Below are 23,307 nucleotides of genomic sequence, written 5' to 3'. Positions count from 1 at the left end.
GGCTGGATGGCCATCTGTCAGGGGTGATTTGAATGCAATATTCCTGCTTCTTGGCAGAATGGGGTTGGACTGGATGGCCCATGAGGTCTCTTCCAACTCTTTGATTCTATGATTATGATTCTATCATTCTATGAAATGGCTATGAATCCTGCTATGTGGATATTCCCAGGGTTGGCCAAATGCTTCCATAAACTTCCATAGCACTGTAGTCGTTAAAGTGGTATAAAACATTTCTAATTGTGCAGTGGTAATGCATTTCCATTGAAGACAAAACATCTACTGATATTGCCTGATGCTCCATCTGTACTACCATATAAAATCCAGGTTATTTGCATTGAACTGGATTATATGACAATGGGTTGAGCTCCCTCTGTCAGCTCCAGCTCCCCATGTGGGGACACGAGAGAAGCCTCCTGCAAGGATGGTAAAACAACCGGACGTCCCCTGGGTAATATCCTTGCAGACAGCCAATTCTCTCACACCAAAAGCGACTTTCAGTTTCTCAAGTCACTCCTGATACAGAAAAAAAATTCAAAACAGATAATGTGGACTATTTGCTTTGATAATCTGGATTATATGGCAGTATAGAAGGGGCCTGGGTATTTTGTATAGTGTCGTAATCTTGGAAATCAAGAGAAAATATTTTTAAAATAACCACAATCCTTCATTTTGAAACAAGGAAATATTGTATTCTCACCCAAAGCAAAGAATGAAATGGATCTGTTTTTGTACTTAAAATAGTTTTGAAATTGGACTTTATATCTGACAGCTGAATCTGTAAATCCAGGGCAGCATCCCAATTTAGGCCTCTTCTACACTGCCATATAAAGTCCAGATAATCTGCTTTGAACTGGATTATATGGCAGTGTAGACTCATGTAATCCAGTCCAAAACTGATAATGTGGATTATCTGCTTTGATAATCTGGATTATATGGCAGTGTAGAAGGAGCCTTACTCCTAAAGTTGAGTTTGGGAGAGTAGAGTTTGGATAGCCTTTCCAGCTATAAGTCTATTAGTTCTGCCCAAAAGCTATTCAGTGGCACAAATTTTCATTTTGAAAGCAGAGGTACATTGAGTTTCGATAAGATCTTCCTACCCTGGCATGGATTATACACACACACACACTAGCTGTCCTTTGTCACGTGTTGCTGTGGCCCAGTCTGTGTATATGTATTGTATGTGTGTATATATATGTGTGTGTATGTATATATTTGTGCATATGTGTATATATGTGTGCGCGCATAAATATATGTGGTTTTGTGCATGTGTTGTAATGTATTTTTATTTTATGGCTTTTTAAGTCTCTTCCTTTGTGTTTTTCAGTATTTTTATGAGTGATGGTCACTCGTTGGCCTGATAGGCATATTGTGTCCAAATTTGGTGTCAATTCGTCCAGTGGTTTTTGGGTTATGTTAATCCCACAAACTAACATTACACTTTTATTTATTTATTCATTCATTCATTCATTTATTTATTTATTTAGATAGATAGATAGATATACTAGTCACCCCCTGCCACACATTGCTGTGGACCAGTATGTGTATATGTGTTTTGTGTGTGTATATATATTTGTTTATATGTGTATATATGTGTATTTGCATATATATATGGTTTTGCACATGCGTTGTAATGTTTGTTTTTTTTTACTTTTTAAGTTGCTTCTGCTGTGTTTTTCAGTGTTTTTATGAGTGACGGTCACACGTTGGCCTGATACGTGTATTGTGTCCAAATTTGGTGTCAATTTGTTCAGTGGTTTTTGAGTTATGCTAATCCCACAAACAAACATTACATTTTTATTTATATAGATAATGTTTTTCATGAAATCCCTCCAATGTTTTTGCAGAACTCTAGGGTTTCCCAGCTTGGGAATCACTCGTCTAGAGCAGGCAAGGGCAAACTTGGACCTTCCAGGTGTTTTGGACTCCAACTCCTACAATTCCCCATTGCCTTTCAAGGGACAAAAAGTAGTAGAGTATATGCCTATCAGTATTGCTGTCTGCAAAATATTTTGGGGTCAGGAAAGCCGCCTCTCTGGGGAACTGTTCCAAGGTGCCTCCAACCCACCTGTCCTGTGTCTCCACCTTTACTTTCCCAGTTTGACAAGTGGACGGACGTTCAGAGGCGGAGGATTTTAGGGGATTTCCTAGAACGCTGCTCCTTCCCGCAGCTCAAGTTCTGCTTCAAGCACTTGCAGGAGCGGATGCCGGTCGAAGCGCTGGATTTTACCACCAAGCTTCCCAGGGCGTTGTCCCTCTACATCTTTTCCTTCTTGGACCCCTGGAGTCTCTCCCGATGCGCTCAGGTAAAGCTCAGCATGTGGCTGGATTGGTTGGTGCAACAGAGCGGTGCAGAGCTTGGATAGGTTTTGTCTAGAATACTATTAGAGGAGACTCTCACCTCAGGGCCCTCCAGTCCAACTTCTTCTGGCCAGAGAAGAAGACATGCATTCCTGACAGATGGCCATCAGGCTTCCTTTCAGAAGCATTGAGAGTAGAAGAGCCCATCACTTTTCTAGACATTGTATGTTTCACTCAGGCCCGTAGCCAGGATTTTGATTCGGGGGGAGCTGAGTTTGATTCGGGGGGGGGGGGGGGGGGGCTGAGTCTGAGTGAAAGAGGGTCTGCCCTAGCAAACCTTTTGTCTCGTTATACTATACACAATTGGTTGGAAACCCACTCCAACCTGGGCTGGCTTCAAACTCATGACCTTTTTGGTCAGAGTAATCTTAATGCAGCTGACACTCAGCCAGGTGTGCCACAATCCCGGTGCAAGATATCCCATTGCCTCAGAAATAGAAAACACTTCTGGTCCCCAGAGCTTTGGATAAGAAATACTCAACCTGTACTGTGTTTACACTTGTGTTGTGCATCCTGCTTGTTGCTGCAGGTGTGTCCCTTAGAATAATAGAATCATAGAATCAAAGAGTTGGAAGAGACCTCCTGGGCCATCCAGTCTAACCCCATTCTGCCAAGAAGCAGGAATATTTCATTCAAATCACCCCTGACAGATGGCCATCCAGCCTCTGCTTAAAAGCTTCCAAAGAAGGAGCCTCCACCACACTCCGGGGCAGAGAGTTCCACTGCTGAACGGCTCTCACAGTCAGGAAGTTCTTCCTCATGTTCAGATGGAATCTCCTCTCTTGTAGTTTGAAGCCATTGTTCCGCGTCCTAGTCTCCAAGGAAGCAGAAAACAAGCTTGCTCCCTCCTCCCTGTGGCTTCCTCTCACATATTTATACATGGCTATCATATCTCCTCTCAGCCTTCTCTTCTTCAGGCTAAACATGCCCAGTTCCCTAAGCCGCTCCTCATAGGGCTTGTTTTCCAGACCCTTGATCATTTTAGTCGCCCTCCTCTGGACACATTCCAGCTTGTCAATATCTCTCTTGAATTGTGGTGTCCAGAATTGGACACAATATTCCAGATGTGGTCTAACCAAAGCAGAATAGAGGGGTAGCATTACTTCCTTAGATCTAGACACTATGCTCCTATTGATGCAGGCCAAAATCCCATTGGCTTTTTTTGCCGCCACATCACATTTTTTGCCGCCACATCACATCACCCTTGACTGGTGCTTCTGGTTTTCTCAGGTAAGCTGGCACTGGAAATTCTTGACGGAGCTGGATCAGATCTGGATACCAAAATGCCTGCGTTTTGGGTGGTACATCAATTTCTCCCCATCTCCTTTTGAGCAGGGGATCTGGAAGAGAAACTACATTGAGAATGTTGATGCACTCCAGGTCATCCGGCATAAGGTACGTCTATGATTCCTGGGGTGGAGAAGCCTCTTGAGATGATAGAAGCGTAGAGTCGGAAGAGACCACAAGAGCCATCCAGTCCAACCCCCTTCTCCTAGGCATGAATACCAATCAAAGCCCTCCTGAAAGATGGTCATCCCGCCTCTCCTTAAAAACCATACACCGAAGCAGTATTTTCCATGAAACTGACAAAATCAGAAAACTTGTGGGGGTGGCTTCATGTATGTGTATCTCTCCATGTGCAAGGGCACACAATTTTTTTTCTTTCCCACAGGGAATATTTTGGTTTTCTAAACACTTTTACCTGATGTAGAATACAATTGTTACCTGCAACCCTGGAGAGCCATTATTGGTCCTTAGAGCAAAAATTGTGATTCTTGAAAAGGTGTGGGAAGAGTGTGACCTATGGGCTACACTACATGCAACTTCCCAGATAATAATAATAATCTATATAAATAAAAATGTAATGTTCATTTGTGGGATTAACATAACTCAAAAACCATTGGGAGACTTGACACAAATTTGGACACAATACACCAATCAGGCCAACAAGTGACCATCACTCAGAAAAAAACATTGAAAAACACAGCAAAAGATATTTTAAAATAAAAAAAATCAAAAATACATTACAACACATTCGCAAAACCACACACACACACATATATATACATACATACACACACATACACACACACACACATACGCAAATACACAAATATATACACCATATACACAATGGTGCAGTGGGTTAAAGAACTGAGCTGCTGGGCTTGTTGACCGAAAGGTCACAGGTTCAATTCCGGGGAGCGGCGTGAGCTTCCGATGTCAGCCCTAGCTTCTGCCAACCTAGCAGTTTGGAAACATGCAAATGTGAGTACATCAATAGGTACCACTACGGCGGGAGGTAACGGCGCTCAATGCAGTCATGGTAGCCACATGACCATGGTGTCTATGGACAACGCCGGCTCTTCGGCTTAGAAATGGAGATGAGCACCACACCCCAGCGTCAGACATGACTGGACTTAATGTCAGGGGACAACCTTTTTACACACACAAAACACATATTCACAGACTGGGCCACAGCAACGTATGGCAGGGGGTGGCTAGTAATAATAATAATAATCATCATCATCATCATCATCATCTATATAAATAAAAATGTAATGTTAGCTTGTGGGATTAACATAGTTCAAAAACCATTGGACGAATTGACATCAAATTCAGAAACAATACACCAATCGGGCCAACGAGTGACCATCACTCATAAAAACATTGGGAAAGAAAACAGGTACTGTGCAGAATAGGAGTCAGAGGATGGAAATTTGTCCCCTTTTGGGGGTGGGCAATTCATACTTCTGTGATGAAGCCCCCATGGTTGTTTGTCATCTGGTGGAAGAACAGTTTCCCAGCAATAGTCTGGGGACCATAGAGAAAAGGTCTTGCACAAGCAAGGTAAAAGGAATTGCCACTGCATTCATTTCTATTCTTATGTGTCGTTCTCCCACCTCTTTAGGTCCCACCCAAAGAGGATTTTGTGGTGCCGGATGTCCAGCCTTTGGTGAAAGAGACCCCAGAGGCCAAGCCCTCCCTGTTCTCGGTTCTCCAGGCTGCGTCTCTCTTAGGAAAGAAGGCCAGGAAGGAGAGGAAAGAGCTCCCTCCGTGGCGCTCCTCCGATAAGCATCCGACAGACACCGTCAGGTTCAATTACTTGGACAACTTTGATCCCATTGAGCAAGCGAGACAAGCGTAAGGCACACCCGAATTGCCATCCCCTTTATTTGTCAAACAAAATTAAATAGCACAATTGCTGTGTTTGATGGTTGCCTTGTTGCTGGGACAGGTGATGGCAGCGCTGCCTTATTCATCACTGTGCAAGCCTGCCATTCACCTTTTGCATTGTTTTTGTATGTTTGGGATTGGAGGTTACGAGTAAGACTCCTTCGACACTGCCATATAATCCAGATTATCAAAACAATCCACATTTTATGCTTTGAACAGAATTATCTGAGTCTACACTGCCAGATAATCCAGTTCAAAGCCATATAACCCAGAATAGCACGGCAGACAATCTACAATATCATCTTTGAGTCTACACTGCCAGATAATCCAGTTCAAAGCCAGTAATCTGGATTTCATATGGCAGTGTAGAAGGGACCCAAGGCCCCTTTCACACAGCTGTATAAAACCCACATTGAACTGGATTATATGGCAGCGTGGACTCAGATAATCTAATTCAAAGCCGATATTATGGATTGTCTGCCTTGCTATTCTGGGTTATATGGCTGTGTGGAAGGGCCCTTTGTAGCCTGTGAAAGTTCTGAGTCGTTGTGTGTTTTCTGGGCTGTATGGCCATGTTCCAGAAGCATTATCTCCTGAGGTTTCACCCACGTCTATGACAGGCATCCTCACAGCCTTTGAAGATGCCTGCCATAGATGTGGGCAAAATGTCAGGAGAGAATGCTTCTGGAACATGGCCATACAGCCCAGAAAACACACAACAGCCCAGTGATTCCAGCCAGGACTCAGATAATCCAGTTCAAAGCCGATATTGTGGATTGTCTGCTGTGCTATTCTGGGTTATATGGCTGTGTGGAAGGGCCCTTCGTAACCTGTGAAAGTTCTGAGTTGTTGTGTGTTTCCCGGGCTGTATGGCCGTGTTCTAGAAGCATTCTCTCCTGAGGTTTCACCCACATCTATGACAGGCACCCTCACAGCCTCTGAAGATGCCTGCCATAGATGTGGGCAAAATGTCAGGAGAGAATGCTTCTGGAACGTGGCCATACAGCCCAGAAAACACACAACAGCCCAGTGATTCCAGCCATGAAAGCCTTTGACAATAGATTGTGCAAGTTGTGTTCTTTTCTGATTAATAGCACACTCAGGTTAGATTCTGAAGAGTTTCTAGTGCTACTCCCAATGTCTTTTCCTTTCCTTTTTTTTTTTTTTTTGCTATGCTAGATTGTTGTTAGTTGTTTCAAGTTGACTTCATCCTTTGTTGTTGTTCATTCGTTCAGTCGTCTCTGACTCTTCGTGACCTCATGGACCAGCCTGCGCCAGAGCTCCCTGTCGGCCGTTACCACCCCCAGCTCCCTCAAGGTCAGTCCAGTCACTTCAAGGATGCCATCCATCCATCTTGCCCTTGGTCGGCCCCTCTTCCTTTTGCCTTCCACTTTCCCCAGCATAATTGTCTTCTCTAGGCTTTCCTGTCTCCTCATGATGTGGCCAAAGTACTTCAACTTTGTCTCTAGTATCTTTCCCTCCAGTGAGCAGCCGGGCTTTATTTCCTGGAGGATGGACTGGTTGGATCTTCTCGCAGTCCAAGGCACTCTCAGCACTTTCCTCCAACACCACAGCTCAAAAGCATCGATCTTCCTTCGCTCAGCCTTCCCTAAGGTCCAGCTCTCACATCCGTAGGTTACTACAGGGAAGACCATGGCTTGGGCTAGGCAATGGATCTTTGTTGCCAGTCTGATGTCTCTACTCTTCACTATTTTATCGAGACTGGACATTGCTCTCCTCCCAAGAAGTAAGCGTCTTCTGATTTCCTGGCTACAGTCTGCATCTGCAGTAATCTTTGCACCTAGAAAGACTTCATCCTATGGTCACCTATTCTCTCCTGACGTTTCGCCTGCATAGAATCATAGAATCAAAGAGTTGGAAGAGACCTCATGGGCCATCCAGTCCAACCCCCTGCCAGGAAGCAGGGGACATCTATGGCAAGCATCCTCAGAGGTAGTGAGGAAACGTCAGGAGAGAATGCCTCTAGACCATGGCCATAAAGCTCGAAAAAACCTACAACAACCCAGTGATTCCGGCCATGAAAGCCTTCAACAACAACGTATTTATTACCTGCCTCTCTGAGATAGATAAAGTACACCCATAGATGCACATATTAAAGCACACACGTATTAAAATACATGAAACTAAAGTTATTTATTTATCGTGTCATCAGCAACCATACCATTGTATTACAATCCTAACAGAGCAAAACAAACACACAAATTAAAATAAAAGGGAAAAACACACAGATTTTGCAAATTTGGTAGTTGGTTAAATGTCCTTTGACTAGTATCTGGCCACTTGGAGTGCCTCTGGTGTTGCCGCAAGTGTGCACGTGGCAGGGCTCAGGGTGCATTGCTGCAGGTGGTCAGTGGTTTGCTCTTCTCCACACTCGCATGCCGTGGATTCCACTTTGTGGCCCCATTTCTTGAGGTTGGCTCTGCATCTTGTGGTGCCAGAGCGCAGTCTGTTCAGCGCCTTCCAAGTCGCCCGGTCTTCTGTGTGCCCAGGGGGGAGTCTCTCATCTGGTATCACCCATGGATTGAGGTGCTGGGTTTGGGCCTGCCACTTTTGGACTCTCGCTTGCTGGGGTGTTCCAGCGAGTATCTCTGTAGATTTAAGAAAACTATGTCTTGATTTATGTCGTTGACATGCTGGTTGATACCCAAACAGGGGATGAGCTGGAGATGTCTCTGCCTTGGTCCTTTCACTATTGGCTGCTACTTCCCGGTGGATGTCAGGTGGTGCAATACCGGCTAAGCAGTGTAATTTATCCAGTGGTGTAGGGCGCAGACACTCCGTGATAATGCGGCATGTCTCATTAAGAGCCACATCTACTGTTTTAGTGTGGTGAGATGTGTTCCACACTGGGCATGCATACTCAGCAGCAGAGTAGCATAGCGCAAGGGCAGATATCTTCACTGTGTCTGGTTGTGATCCCCAGGTTGTGCCAGCCAGCTTTCGTATGATGTTGTTTCTCGCGCCCACTTTTTGCTTGATGTTCAGGCAGTGCTTCTTGTAGGTCAGAGCACGGTCCAAAGTGACTCCCAGGTATTTGGGTGCGCTGCAATGCTCCAGTGGGATTCCTTCCCAGGTAATCCTCAGAGCTCGGGATGCTTGTCTGTTCTTAAGGTGAAAGGCGCATGTCTGTGTTTTAGATGGATTAGGGATCAGTTGGTTTTCCCTGTAATAGGCAGTAAGAGCACCTAGAGCTTCGGTGAACTAAAGTTAAAACAGAGTAAACATACAGGTGTGATTTTAATATTTATAGGTTTGAAACTGAACAAGCCAGTAGCCCATGTAATGCATTGAGGGCTATGGGATGTTGGTAAAAATAGAAATTAAAAACTGAACTGTTTTAACAAGCCTGAACAACTCCATTTTGACAGTAGCTGACATCTCCCCTTGGCCTGCATTGTTTGCTGAGCTCTGTTGTATGTGCTGTGTTAGAAATGCTGCAACTGCATTATTATGAGCCCAGGGCCATCAACCAGATGTTACGGCTATATATAGCACCAGAGCCTGGAGACATCCTCTTAAACAATGAAAGAGCTCTGACTACATGTTGTGTTGGTCACATAGACCTCAGATAAGGATTACTAGGACTGGATCTACACTGCTATAAATATATCCCAAGATCCGATCCCAGACTATCTGGCAGTATAGATTCATACAATCCAGTATAGATTCATACAATCATCTGGGGAGGCTCTTGGTCCTGCCTGCATCACAGGCGCGCCTGGTGGGGACGAGAGACAGGGCCTTCTCAGTGGTGGCCCCTCGGCTGTGGAACGCCCTTCCTACAGATATCAGATTGGCCCCCTCCCTGCTGGCGTTTCGGAGGAAAGTGAAGACCTGGCTGTTCGAACAAGCATTCGATTAAACAGTGTAATTGAACATAGGAATACAGAATAATGGATGACAAGACTGGATTCTGATTTTACCGATGAGATGTTAATGATCGTTATATTGATGTTTAATTGTTGATGATGCTACTGTTTTTAACTGTCCCATATTCATTTTGTGATGTTTTTGCATTGAATTTTGCTGTTGTTAACCGCTTTGAGTCGCCCGAGGGCTGAGAAAAGCGGTATATAAATGAAGTAAATAAATAGTAAATAAATAAATAAACCACCATGACCAACTGAACATACTGGAGGGATTTGAGGGGAACTGACCCATCATGGTGGGAGCTGTATTATATCCTGCAGCCAGAGACCACACGGACCCCACTGATGGAGCATCTAGAGAGCAAACTTGCCCAAAATATGGAGTTTCAGGGGGTTATTTATTTATTTATCGTGTCATCAGCAACCATACCATTATATTACAATTCTAACAGAGCAAAACAAACACACAGATTAAAAAGAAAAAGAAGGAAAAAAACACACAGATTTTGCAAATTTGGTAGTTGGTAAAATGTCCTTTGACCAGTATCTGGCCACTTGGAGTGCCTCTGGTGTTGCCGCAAGAAGGTCCTCCATGGTGCATGTGGCAGGGCTCAGGGTGCATTGCAGCAGGTGGTCAGTGGTTTGTTCTTCTCCGCACTCGCATGCCGAGGATTCCACTTTGTTTCTTAAGGTTGGCTCTGCATCTCGTGGTGCCAGAGCGCAGTCTGTTCAGCGCCTTCCAAGTCACCCAGTCTTCTGTGTGCCCAGGGGGGAGTCTCTCATCTGGTATCACCCATGGATTGAGGTGCTGGGTTTGGGGCTGCCACTTTTGGACTCTCGCTTGCTGGGGTGTTCCAGCGAGTGTCTCTGTAGATCTAAGAAAACTATGTCTTGATTTAAGTCGTTGACATGCTGGTTGATACCCAAACAGGGTATCAGGGGGTTAACCTGGCATGATGTGAGCTGTAGTTCACCCACACTTATGCATTTTGTAAAATTAAAAAAATGACTTTTTCAAATAACCTGAGCAACGCCAGGTACCCAAGCTTGTGTGTTGTTGTTGTTGTTCTTGTTGTTGTTGTTGTAGATTAAACAAATATATAATCTTTTCTTTTGATTGTTGCAGCAGAAAGAAAGGAGGGGGTCTGACCCCAGACCTTAGCCTGGCAGCCTTTCAGAAGAAAAGGAGACCAAACAGTGGAACGTACAAACTCCGGAAAGCCAAGTCCTTGGTAAGTATTGTGAGACGTGTCGATCTTCTAAACTTACGCTGCAAACTCAAATTGGTACACATGTCCCATTTCAACCTTCTCTTCTCCAAGCTGAATATACCCAGCTCTTTAAGATGCTCCTCAGCGGGATTCATAGTTTCCAGATTTGGAACTATTCTGGTCAGTCTCCCCTGGACACGTGGCAGGTGATGTGTTACATAGGAACATGGTTTTCTTTTTGAATGCTATGCAGCCTTGGGAAGGTTAGGCGGGCAGTTTGATCCATCCAAAAATGCAGGATGAATGTTTTATCTTTTTTAGAGAGTGGGGGGACTCCTCTCTGGCTTACAGTGCTGAGTTTGTGATGGCTCTTTTTTCCAGTATTCACCCCAAACGCTCTGCCCTATATCCCCATTGGATTCCACAGGAGCATTCAGCTCTAGCTAGGTGTTTTTTTTTATAGCACCTTTACAAGTCTCCATTTTTAATTTTTTATTCAACTTTGTAACAGAAAGTAACCACGAACACATAAAATATATTGTATATATGTATTTTGTTTGTATATACGTATGCATGAGTACACATAACATACTTACTCTACTTACTTACTTAGGCGATCCCTCGTTGACTGAATATGTAGTGTCTTGGTGGGGGGTGCGTAGGTGACCGTGGAGCCCTATTCTTGACCCGCATGCTCTTCCACAGTACGGACATCCGTTTCCAGGTGGAAAGTGATCTCGGTCAAGGTTGGCTTGACATGCCTTCTTCTTGGCCCATTTCTCTTCAAATATTTCAGCAGGGATCCCATCAGGTCCGCTGGCTTTGTTGGGGTTCAGCCTGATCCTGATCTGTGTGAACCGGATTCTCTGATAGTTTTTCCAACTGAGCAGGCTCTCCCTGACCCTGACAGTGTGGAATCTGTTGTTGATGCTGAGGTCAGCGGCGATGAAAATGAAACTCAGCTGGAGGAAAATGTTTTGGAAGCTAGCCGTGATATCGCTAGCCGTGATATCTCTCCACCTGGGGTTTTTAATGAGGACTGAAGAGAACAGATAGTTAGAGACAGAAATGTTTCCCAGTTTCTACGAAGGTCACATCGTTTACAGGAGAGACAGGCCCAGGCTTCAAAGTCAAGGGGCGTTTCAAAGAATAGTTTCTTTGGTTTAAGAGGCCTCCTGCTGGGTGCCTCTTTAGATCAAGCAACATTTGGGACTGTGGCTGTGCCTTGGCAGAATTCCTGTGTTCCATGGCCAGTAATCTCAGAGGCTTCTAGTTTTCAAGTTCATGGTTAGTAAAAGGCTAACAGGTTCCTGGTTCTTGTATTGTGGCTTTTGAAATTTTGCTCAAGTTCAGAGATTCTACTGACTGCTGTGTTTTTTCTGTGGCTTTTTGACTTTGCATTTACCTTTCTTTTGTAACCAATTTTTTATCAATAAACAAGGATTGCGTTTCCTACAGTCCAGTGTGGTGGATTTAATCTTATGGTCTCGTTTCTTGAACTGGGATGCAACAGTTATTTTTTTTGTTGGCCGATGGCATCGCTGACTTCTTCCAAACTAGGCAGTGCTGTAAGGTCATCCTTGGCTTTTTGTTGTGGGATTTGTGAGAGAACCTCTTCGGCCACATGGGAGCTGCGATTCAGGAGGCTTTGGTAGTGTTCTTTCCAACATAGTGCAATTGATTTTTTGTCCTTCAGAAGTTTGGTTCCATCTGATGAGCATAGATGCTGTATGCCATGGTTTGTTGGTTCATAGATGACCTTTGTGGCTTTGAAAAATCCCTGAGCACCATAGGTATCTGCCAGGTGTTGGATTTCTTCAGTCTCCTTTGTCCACCAGATGTTCTTGAGTTCTCCTGTCCTTCTTTGGACTTCAACTTTTGCACTGGCTGTCTTTTTCTTAGACGTCTCTCTGCCATGTTTGGAAGGCTTTCCTTTTCTTGTCAACTAGCTGTTGACAGCTAATTAATTGTTACTCTAACATACATACGTACATACATTATTTTTAAAAGATCTTTTCCCATTCCCTTTTGTTGGTTTCTCTCTAGTTTAATATTTGTACTTCTCCCTTATGTCTTGCAAGGGCTTTACTTCTGCTTGTTTTCAAATGTACAATTGAATAACCCAAGAGTTTATGCCTCCAAACTCATACATAACCTCCTTTCCTCTCCCTCAGATGTACATTGAGAGAAAGATTTCCATTCCTCTAAGAATGTGTCCAGTGATTTATCACTCGACAAAATGATTAACTTGTCCATTTCTGTTAGTGTCCACATCTTAACTATATTTCTGTCAGTCCCCATATCTCTTCTGTCTGTGCCTCTGCCTAGGCTTGTGATGTTTTGAAGGCAGAAGGGACCAGCTCCATTCAAAGCCTGTTGTTCCTGTCATGTTTGGCAGATGCCATCCTCCCCAGGCATTGGGATTTAACAATGTTTTGCTCCCTTCTCCTGCAGCAGCCCGGGGCAGTGGCGCCAAGAACGCAGGAATGTGGGAACCAGGTAGAGGAAGCTGGATGGAGCATTGGCGGTCTGCAGTCCTTTGTGTGTTAAGCCCACGCCTGAGGGGCAGATTGGGGTCGGGGTGGGGTTCCATTCTGCCTGCTACCGTAACGTCCCATCATCCTGTCATGCCACAGCGTCGGCCTCCCTGACACCTTAAGCCCTTGCATGCTCACCTGCTCAGGTTGTCTTGTCATCTCCTGCCAATCACAGAAGGGCTTGCTTTCTAACTAAGTGAAACTACAACCTGCCTTTTGACATTACCTGTGTTATTTTATTTATCGTGTCATCAGCAAGCAGACATTTTTATTATATTTTTAACAAAAACAAACAAACAGACAGACAGACAAAACGCAGAATTTGCAAGCTTGGTAGTTGATTAAATGTCCTTTGACGAGTATCTGGCCACTTGGAGTGCCTCTGGTGTTGCTGCAAGAAGGTCCTCCATTGTGCATGTGGTGGGGCTCAGGTTGCATTGCAGCAGGTGGTCTGTAGTTTGCTCTTCTCCACACTCGCATGTCGTGGATTCCACTTTGTGGCCCCATTTCTGAAGGTTGGCTCTGCATCTCGTGGTGCCAGAGCGCCATCTGTTCAGCGCCTTCCAAGTCGCCCAGTCCTCTGTGTGCCCAGGGGGGAGTCTCTCATTTGGTATCAGCCATTGATTGAGGTTCTGGGTTTGAGCCTGCCACTTTTGGACTCTCACTTGCTGGGATGTTCCAGCGAGTGTCTCTGTAGATCTTAGAAAACTATTTCTTGATTTAAGTCGTTGACGTGCTGGCTGATACCCAAACAAGGGATGGGCTGAATTGAAGTCCAAAACACCTGGAGGGGTGAAATTGGCCCATGCCAACCTATTGCTTCTGTTCAGGTTTACTCATATGTCTGGATTTTTTAATGGTAGAAGAGCATTTATAGCACACTGTCATGTCATGCCGTAAATGAAAAGTGCAAGCAGTTTGTTGTTTTGGGTTTCTTGGCTTTATGCTCTCCTGTCTTGCTTCCTAGATGTCTCTCTCCGTAGATCTCGGATCGCAGCCAAAAGTTCCCTCCCGCCCCACCTGGGCCACCTTTGAGCCAAGTGGCTATCCATTGGTCAAAGCAACGGCCAAGGCCCTTGCCCGGAGCACCCAGTGGAATGCTGGGATACGGCCAGGGCCTGCTTGGGGGCCAGTCCCGAAGCTGAGCGAGAGAGGAAAGAAGGCCTTTGTCCGGACCAGCCGAAGCTCACCAAGTTAGTAAGCAGCCTGCTGCCCAAATCCAATATCACTTCAGTGTAATGTACAGTGGAAGAGTTACTTTATGCATCTCCTATTACAGGCATGGTCAAACAATAGGCTGTTAGGAATTGTGGGAGTTGAAGTCCAAAACACCTGGAGGGCCAAAGTTTGACCATGTCTGTGCTACACTTACCGTATAATGCTGTTCAATCTGCATTATAACAGCAGTGTAGATGCTGTTGGAAAGACTCCACTTGTATTTTCTTTTTTTGCTTATTGTATTGTATATGTATGCTTTGGTATGCAGCTTTCTCTTTTACTCTATGTTTCTTGAAGTTGTGAGTGTGGCTGCAGACCACATGATCGGATCTGAGGCTTCTCAGAGCTCAGATTCTATTTTAGAGCACAGATGCCATTAGGCTTTGGACTATTAAGAGCAAACCCACGTTGCTGTTGATTGTAAGAAAGATACCCTGTGTTATCTTGGTCAGACCACACCTGGAATCACAACGTGTCCCATTCTGGGTGCCAAAACTGAAGGGATATGTTGACTCTAAGCTGGAATGGAGGAGGGCGACTAAAAGGGCTTGTCTGGAGAACAAGCCCCATGAGGAGCAGCTTAAAGAGCTGAGCATGTTTAGCCTGCAGAAGAGAAAGCGGAGAGGAGAAATGATGGCTCAATATGTGAGGGGAGGGAGCAAGCTTGTTTTCTGCTGCCCTAGATACTAGGATCCAGAACAATGGCTTCGAACTACAGGAAAGGAGATTCTGCCTGAACATTAGGAAGAACTTCATGACTGTGAAAAGTTTTCAGCAGTGGAACTCTCTGCCCCTGAGTGTGGTAGAATCATAGAATCATAGAGTTGGAAGAGACCTCATGGGCCATCCAGTCCAACCCCATTCTGCCAAGAAGCAGGAATATTGCATTCAAAGCACTCTTGACAGATGGCCATCCAGCCTCTGTTTAAAAGCTTCCAAAGAAGGAGCCTCTACCACACTCCGGGGCAGAGAGTTCCACTGCTGAACAGCTCTCACAGTCAGGAAGTTCTTCCTAATGTTCAGATGGAATCTCCTTTCTTGTAGTTTGAAGCCATTGTTCCATTGTGTCCTAGTCTCAAGGGCAGCAGAAAACAAGTTCGCTCCCTCCTCCCTATGACTTCCTATTACATATTTATACATGGCCTTGATCATGTCTCCTCTCAGCCTTCTCTTCTTCAGGCTAAATTTGCCCAGCTCTCTAAGCCGCTCTTCATATGGCTTGTTCTCCAGACCCTGGATCATTTTAGTCGCCCTCCTCTGGACACATTCCAGCTTGTCAATATCTCTTTTCAATCGTGGTGCCCAGAATTGGACCCAATATTCCAGGTGTGGTCTAACCAAAGCAGAATAGAGCATGGGGAGCATGACTTCCCTAGATTTAGACACTATGCTCCTATTGATGCAGGTCAAAATCCCATTGGCTTTTTTGCCGCCACATGACATTGTTGGCTCATGTTTTACTTGCTGTCCACAAGGACTCCAAGATCTTAGAGGCTTCTTCCTGGCAGAAAGGGGTTGGACTGCATGGCCCACGAGGTCTCTTCCAACTCTAGGATTCTGCTTCTATCTGCACAGAGAGTACTTCAATCCTATCTGTAATTTATCTACCTGTATGGTGAATACATGAAGGTTGTGAGCAAACTAGATATGTTCCTTTTAATGATGTCTACTTTATTTTTTGCATCTTGAGAGCATGATATAGAAACAAAATATTTAAGGGGAGAGGAGATATATTTTTGGGCAGCTGAAAAGAACACTTCTGAAACTCTGCTGTTTTTGTGCATTGGCATAATTGTCATGAATTACGGTACTTTTCAATAACTTTGAAGCATAGGTTCTTTTTATTGCAATTTCCAGTGTGAGAAGGTATATCAGATTACAGAAAACGTTTAGACAAAGAATGACATTGGACATACGGACATTCAGATTCTATGCAACTACATTGGATTTACAATTACATTGGTTAAGAAACAAAGGAAGGGGAATTACATTTTCACTCAACATTCACACCACATGTACACGCATTTATCCACATGCATCCAAATATTACCATATCATTTTTCTCCCTCCTTGGAGAAGCAACTTGCTAGGCCAGACCCTGCTTTCCTGCAGCCTGCGAACGTATAGTTCCAAAACTTCCAGTAACTTCATTACTTAAAAACTTCCATAACTTCATGAGTCACCTAAGGGCTGAGAAAAGCAGTATATAAATGAAGCAAATAACTTCAAAATGCCGAAATGCATCCTTTCCCTAAGAACAATGCCAGGGACCAGATCTCTGTTTTTCATACAGCAAAACCGGACTCCCTGCACAAAATCTAAGACTCCAAAGCACACTTCTTCCTTTTCCCTTGAGAAAGAAGCCCCAAAGTGACCAGACTGCTCCCTTGCAGATCTGCCACTATCCATAGGTACACTATCTCTCTCCTTCCCATGTAGCAGAGCATAGCGGGTGAACCAGACTCCTCAGGTCTGCCACACTTGAGCATTATTAAGCTGAGTCTTTTATAGGAATATTCTGTTGATGTAGTCCCAAAGTTGTAAGTGAATGATAGACGTCTTCCATCCTGGATCCATCTCAGTTTCCTGGCCAGATGTTGATCTTCTTGATTGGTGTTGACAAACACAAGGCTTGTGTTGACTTCCTTCTTAACATAAGGAAGGTTGCAAACATTTCCTTTATCACTGTCCCGTTCTTATCAGGGTTTCTCATGAGCAAGTCCAGCAAGTAGGTAGTTAGTCATTGCAGGGCTTAATATTATACTGGGGTTTCCAAAATTATTAATTCCATTCATACATCCTTTCATTCATTCCCACACATCATATTAAATTCATATTTGTCAAATCTGCACATTGAATTTCTTGTGACATAATCCTGTTCTTAACAGATCAGAATCAACTAGGTTATCAGTCTAACCAAATTGTCTTGAATAAGTATATGTGGATATATGGGGATGTATACCGCAGAAGAGAAGATTATACTCAAATGAGGTTTTGGCTCTTCTCTGGAAGATCATACTTTTTACAAAAGGTTATGATGCTCAAATTATTGTGAATGCAATTTTTCTCCAAAAGATTATGGAGATTCTGGTTTTCCAAAAGATGGGGCCTAAGTGCTCTGTCTTTTCCCCTGTTCCAGCCTCTCCTCTCTTCGAGAGCCAACCCTGGGAGATCCCACTGTCCGGACGAGGGTCCGATGTGGAACGAGACAACAGATAAAGTCTTCCTTCATCTTCTCAGCATCACTGTTGAATGAAAAAGGACCATTTGCTGCTTGAAAGCAGCTTCTCTGATTAAGAATTGGTGACTTGGAGGCCTGTCATTCATAGGACCGCCGTAAGTCAAATTAACCATAGACATCACACATTCATCATGTCTTTGTTTCCAGTATGACGGACAAGAAGGACAACCTGGAGTTAAACCTTTGCTCACTGAGGAACTTATTACTACTCAGCCTTGGACTAGTCACAATCTCCCAGCCATTGCAAGAGATGGCTACCAGCCTCACAGGATTGTTTTTTTTTTTAATATATTTTTATTGATTTTTGCTTTGTGAGCGGATTTATACAATGAATACATGCATGCTGTCTATAACCACATTTCTCTATCCTCTTCCATTATCTTCCAGGGTTGTTACAGGAGCCAGCCTGGTGTATTGGTTTGAGAACTGGATCATGATTCTGGGTTTGAATCCCTTGTCAGCTGTGCAAACTCTCTTAGGCCCCTTCTACACTCCCGTATATAATCCAGATTATCAGATAACCCACATTATTATGACTATATGGGTCTGCACTGTCATATAATCCAGTCCACTGCAGATAATCTGGATTTTATATGGCAGTGTACAAGGGGCCTTGGTCTCAGAGGAAGGCAAAGACAACTCGCTGTTGTGGCTCAGTCTGAGCTTGAGTCTGAGACTGAATTGTTTGGGCCTTCTGGGCCTGCTGGGCCTTCTGAGCCTGACTTTCTGCAGGATGACGAGGAGGCTGATGGGTTACAGATTCCTGTACATGTTCCAGACAGGGCTGATAGTGTGGCTTCTGAAGAAGAAACAGCAAGCCTGTTCCCTGGGGAAAGGAATGTGCCTTTTGATAGAGATAGTGAAACTCCACAAGTGCAGGTGGAGACTATTAAAAATAATAGTGATTCATTGAGTGTAAAGGATCGTTTATAATTAAGAATTCGCAGAAGCACACATCTTGCAAGCAAGCGTGAAGTCAAAGGTCAATGCAATGCTTTCATTTCAGGGAAACTTATTTAATGATGTAGCCGACAGGCATTTCTTGTCAGTCCAATGTTGCTCTTTCCCTGTTAACTTCTGTGGAATTACCTTGGCTTTTGCAGAATGCTCCTGGCTTCTTTGGAACTTGGATTTTGATCCTGATTTTACCTGTCTACCATGGACTCATGTTTGACCATTGCTAAGGGATTATGCTTCATGTTATTTGCCTTTGGATCTTGGGAACTTTGCCATTGCATTTAAGACTCTGTTTTGCCTATTGAACTTTTGCATCTTTATTTCTCTGCTTTGATTTTGCTTTTTCTCAATAAATTACAAAAACTACAGCCTTGGTGTGTGGTGGTGTCTTGAGCAAGGTGAAGCTACCCTGAGTTGCGACACTTGCCTCTGAACTAACCTAAGAAACCCCTGTTTACCTTATAGAATTGTCATAAATTAGAAACACTTTCAAGGCACAGAAGAATAATAGTTTGATATTGGAGAAATTTAGTTTGGATGTGGAATAAAATTAACAAATTGAAAAGAAGAGCAGGGAAAGACTTTTTTCATTTTGGGTATATGGTAAACCAGAACATTTCATATAGCATGAATAAACACTATTATCATTCCAAATTTGCCTGAGTCAGCATCACACAAATGGGTTTCACACCTTCCCCTTGCAGTTCTCTGGCTCTTTCTTATATTTGGTCAGCCACCAGCTCCCTTCCTTATTTTATTTTATTTTATTGCAATTTGTTGTTTGGGCTTGACCTCACGTAAGTTGCCCTGAGTCCCCGTTGGGGGAGATGGTAGTGGGGTATAAATAAAGATTATTATTATTATTATTATTATTATATTATTATTATTATTATTATTATTATTATTATTATTATTATTATTATGGTCTGACCAAGGCAGAATAGAGGGGAAGCATGACTTCCCTGGATTTAGACACTATGCTCCTGGCCTGCATCAACACGAGTCTAGTGTCTAGATCCAGGGAAGTCATGCTACCCATGCTCTATTCTGCCTTGGTCAGACCATAATAATATAATATGTTCAGACCACATTACCTGGAATCACACTGTGTCCAATTCTGGGCACCACAGTAGAAGGGAGATGTTGACTCTAAGCTGTAATATGTCCAGAGAAGGGTGACTCAAAGGATCAAGGGTCTGGAGAACAAGCCCTATGAGGGGAGGCTGAAAGTGCTTGGCAGATTTAGCCTGCAGAAGAGAGAGGGGATATGAGGGAGGGTCATGCCTCAAGAGGTGAGGGGACGTCATAGGGAGGAGGGTTGTTGTTGTTGTTCATTCGTTCAGTCGTCTCCGACTCTTCGTGACCTCATGGACCAGCCCACGCCAGAGCTCCCTGTCGGCCGTTACCACCCCCAGCTCCCTCAAGGTCAGTCCAGTCACTTCAAGGATGCCATCCATCCATCTTGCCCTTGGTCGGCCCCTCTTCCTTTTGCCTTCCACTTTCCCCAGCATAATTGTCTTCTCTAGGCTTTCCTGTCTCCTCATGATGTGGCCAAAGGACTTCAACTTTGTCTCTACTATCCTTCCCTCCAATGAGCAGTCGGGCTTTATTTCCTGGAGGATGGACTGGTTGGATCTTCTCGCAGTCCAAGGCACTCTCAGCACTTTCCTCCAGCACCACAGCTCAAAAGCATCTCTCTTCCTTCGCTCAGCCTTCCCTAAGGTCCAGCTCTCACATCCGTAGGTGACTACAGGGAAGACCATGGCTTTGACTAGGCAATGGATCTTTGTTGCCAGTCTGATGTCTCTACTCTTCACTATTTTATCGAGACTGGACATTGCTCTCCTCCCAAGAAGGAAGCGTCTCCTGATTTCCTGGCTACAGTCTGCATCTGCAGTAATCTTTGCACCTAGAAATACAAAGTCTGTCACGCTTGTTTTCTGCTGCACCGGAGACTTGGATACAATGGAATAATTGCTTCAAACTACAGGAAAGGAGATTCCACCTGATCATGAGGAAGAACTTCTATGGCAAGCATCCTCAGAGGTAGTGAGGTCTGTTGGAACTAGGAAAATTGGGTTTATTTATCTGTGGAATGACCATGATGGGACAAAGAACTCTTGTCTGCTGGAGCTAGGTGTGACTGTTTCAACTGACCACCTCGATTAGCATTTGATGGCCTGGCAGTGCCTGTGGCAAGCTTTTGTTGAGAGGTGATTAGCTGTCCCTGATTGTTTCCTCTCTGTTGTTTTGCTGTTGTAATTTTAGAATTTTTAAATATTGGTAGCCAGATTTTGTTTATTTTCATGGTTTCCTCCTTTCTGTTGAAATTGTCCACATGCTTGTGTATTTCAATGGCTTCTCTGTGTAGCCTGACATGGTGGTTGTGAAAGTGGTCCAGCATTTCTGTGTTCTCCAATAATATGCTGTGTCCAGGTTGGTTCACCAGGTGCTTTGCTATGGCTGACTTCTCTGGTTGAAGTAGTCTGCAGTGCCTTTCATGTTCCTAGATGCGTGTTTGGGCAATGCTGCTGCATTTGAGGTCCCTCTGTAGACTTGTCCACAGCTGCATGGTATACGGTAGACTCCTGCAGAGGTGAGAGGATCCCTCTTGTCCTTTGCTGAACATAGCATTTGTTGGATTTTCTTGGTGGGTCTGTAGATAGTTTGTATGTTGTGTTTCCTCATCAGTTTCCCTCTGCGGTCAGTGGTTCCTTTAATATATGAACAAAATCTGGCTACCAGTATTAAAAAACTCTAAAATTACAACAGCAAAACAACAAAGAGGAAACAATCTGAGACAGCTAATCATCTCTCAACCAAAGATTCCCTCAGGCACTAACAAGCCACACACACAAAAAAAAAAAACTGCCAGGCCATCAAACGCTAATCAAGGTGGTCCGCTGAAACATTCACACCTACAGACAAGGGTTCTTTGTCCCACCCTGGTCATTCCACAGATATATAAACCCAATTTTCCTAGTTCCAACAGACTTCACTACCTCTGAGGATGCTTGCCATAGATGCAGGCAAAACATCAAAAGAGAATGCCTCTAGAACATGGCCATATAGCCCGAAAAAACCTACAACAACCCAGTGATTCTGGCTATGAAAGCCTTCGACAATACACTGAACATTGCATTGTATTCCATTGTAAGCATGTGTGTTGGGAGCTGTGTGCCTCCATGTGGCCAGATACCTTCAGTACATCCCTGCATTGATGTCTTTGTGTCTAGGGAAGGAGAAGTGATGGAAAGAATCTATTGACACATTTTAATGCAGAGCAATCCAAAGGAATGGTCCCTGCATTAGGGCCGATCACCAAACCATTGGTTGCCAGTCTACAGAGAATTTCCATTTAGGGGGAAAGTTTATTTATTGATGGATTTTAACACAATTATCATGCTCAACAACAGCATAATTGTGTTTTTTGTCAATCAGGAAGCAATTAGATCTTCAAGCATAGATTCTTTGGTAGTACTTACACTTGTGCAGTATTTTCTTTCTTTTGTTGAGAGTGGACAAGGTCAGCAGTCTGCCAGAGGGAAAGAAAACCTCCGGCGCACACTCTTCCGCGACCCGCTTACCCTGTGGGCACCAAGATTGCTGGGTCCGTGGACCCTCTCCCTTGAGGGGAGGGGGTCTCCTGGACCTTCGGTCGGTGCCCTGCGGGTTTAGCTGTCTATCGGAGCTTTTTCCTCCCGATAGAGAGAACCTTATCAGGCTCTACCCGGTCGCGAAGGTGATGGCACTCCGAGAGCCCTCAGAGTGCCCGTCCTGCCTCCATGCTGTCCACCCAGAGCAGACTCAATAAACCTATTAGAACTCCTAAGAACCACAGCACCAAATGATTGTCTCCATAAACAGGTTCTAGTTTTTCACAAAGCCTTTTATTGGTTTTCAGACCCACCTCAGTTCTGTGATTTGGGTTTACACAAGTGAATAAGGAGGTAAACTGGCCAATACTTGTTTCCATTTCTCCAACGGATGTCTCAATAACCATTGGAGTCCTCCATGTGACAGATGTCTCCACTCCTTGGTTGCTTTCTCCTTCCTGTCACTCAGTAGAAGACCTTCTCCAGATAGGTATTCAAGAACATCCCTCTGGGGTCGAGCTTCTCCCGGATGGAGCAGAACTTCTGGAAGCTGGGGTACATCTGCTCAAAGTCTCTCCGGACACATGTGTGGGCCTGGCAGCAAAAATCACAATGTTAGGGTTCTGACCTTCTATCCCCCTGGTACTACAGAGTGCCAAATCACCTCTCCAAAGATTATGTCCTACCAAAGATGACTCATGGTGGATGCATATGGACCAGGCACGGGGCAACTTCGGCAGTTCAGGTATTCTGGATGTCAACTCTCACAATTTCTAAGAGCCAGTAGGCTGTTAGGAATTGTGGGAGTTGAAGTCCAAAACATCTGAAGGGCAGGAGTTGGCCCATGCCTGGTCTTGATACACTCTCAGTCAATGGTCAGAAAGTGGAAATGTAGACTTTGGTTATGTCCCAACAAGAACAAGCCTACTAAATCTTTTGTAAGATGATGAGTGGACATGATGATGATGATGGTGATGTTGTTGTTGTATTTGTTGTTGTTGTTATTATTACTATTATTCTTTCTTCTTATTATTATTATTTCCCTCTTAAACAAGACTCAAAATAGTTTGAATGATTCAATAGATCTACTTGGGACTCACAATTTAAACATAGACCAAGTTT

At 44.1% G+C, this 23,307-nt stretch overlaps 2 protein-coding genes across 3 annotated transcripts in view; one reads left to right on the top strand and one right to left on the bottom strand.

Moving 5' to 3' along the window:
• FBXO16 (F-box protein 16) overlaps positions 1-18,514 on the top strand; it is a 36,673-nt gene extending 18,159 nt beyond the window's left edge. Inside the window, exons 4-9 of one of the 2 annotated variants that reach the window (XM_060754699.2) lie at positions 2,097-2,303; positions 3,589-3,753; positions 5,270-5,502; positions 10,552-10,657; positions 14,141-14,366; positions 17,531-18,514. In XM_060754699.2, the coding sequence (XP_060610682.2) occupies positions 2,097-2,303; positions 3,589-3,753; positions 5,270-5,502; positions 10,552-10,657; positions 14,141-14,366; positions 17,531-17,610 (1,017 nt within the window). In that variant the 3' untranslated portion in view covers positions 17,611-18,514. Of the gene's footprint in view, positions 1-2,096; positions 2,304-3,588; positions 3,754-5,269; positions 5,503-10,551; positions 10,658-13,090; positions 13,585-14,140; positions 14,367-17,530 lie in introns of those variants that run through there. The other variant, XM_067462585.1, reaches the window with a different exon arrangement.
• A 3,943-nt stretch (positions 18,515-22,457) lies between these two features.
• Positions 22,458-23,307, bottom strand: part of LOC132778849 (L-gulonolactone oxidase-like) — a 55,257-nt gene continuing 54,407 nt past the window's right edge. Inside the window, exon 12 of the mRNA XM_067463213.1 lies at positions 22,458-22,779. Coding sequence (XP_067319314.1) covers positions 22,651-22,779 — 129 coding nt within the window. The 3' untranslated portion in view covers positions 22,458-22,650. The remainder of the gene's footprint in view (positions 22,780-23,307) is intronic.

Source organism: Anolis sagrei, chromosome 1 (assembly GCF_037176765.1).
Source record: "Anolis sagrei isolate rAnoSag1 chromosome 1, rAnoSag1.mat, whole genome shotgun sequence".
NCBI lineage: Eukaryota > Metazoa > Chordata > Lepidosauria > Squamata > Dactyloidae > Anolis > Anolis sagrei.
This window is presented reverse-complemented; position numbering and strand designations above follow the sequence as displayed.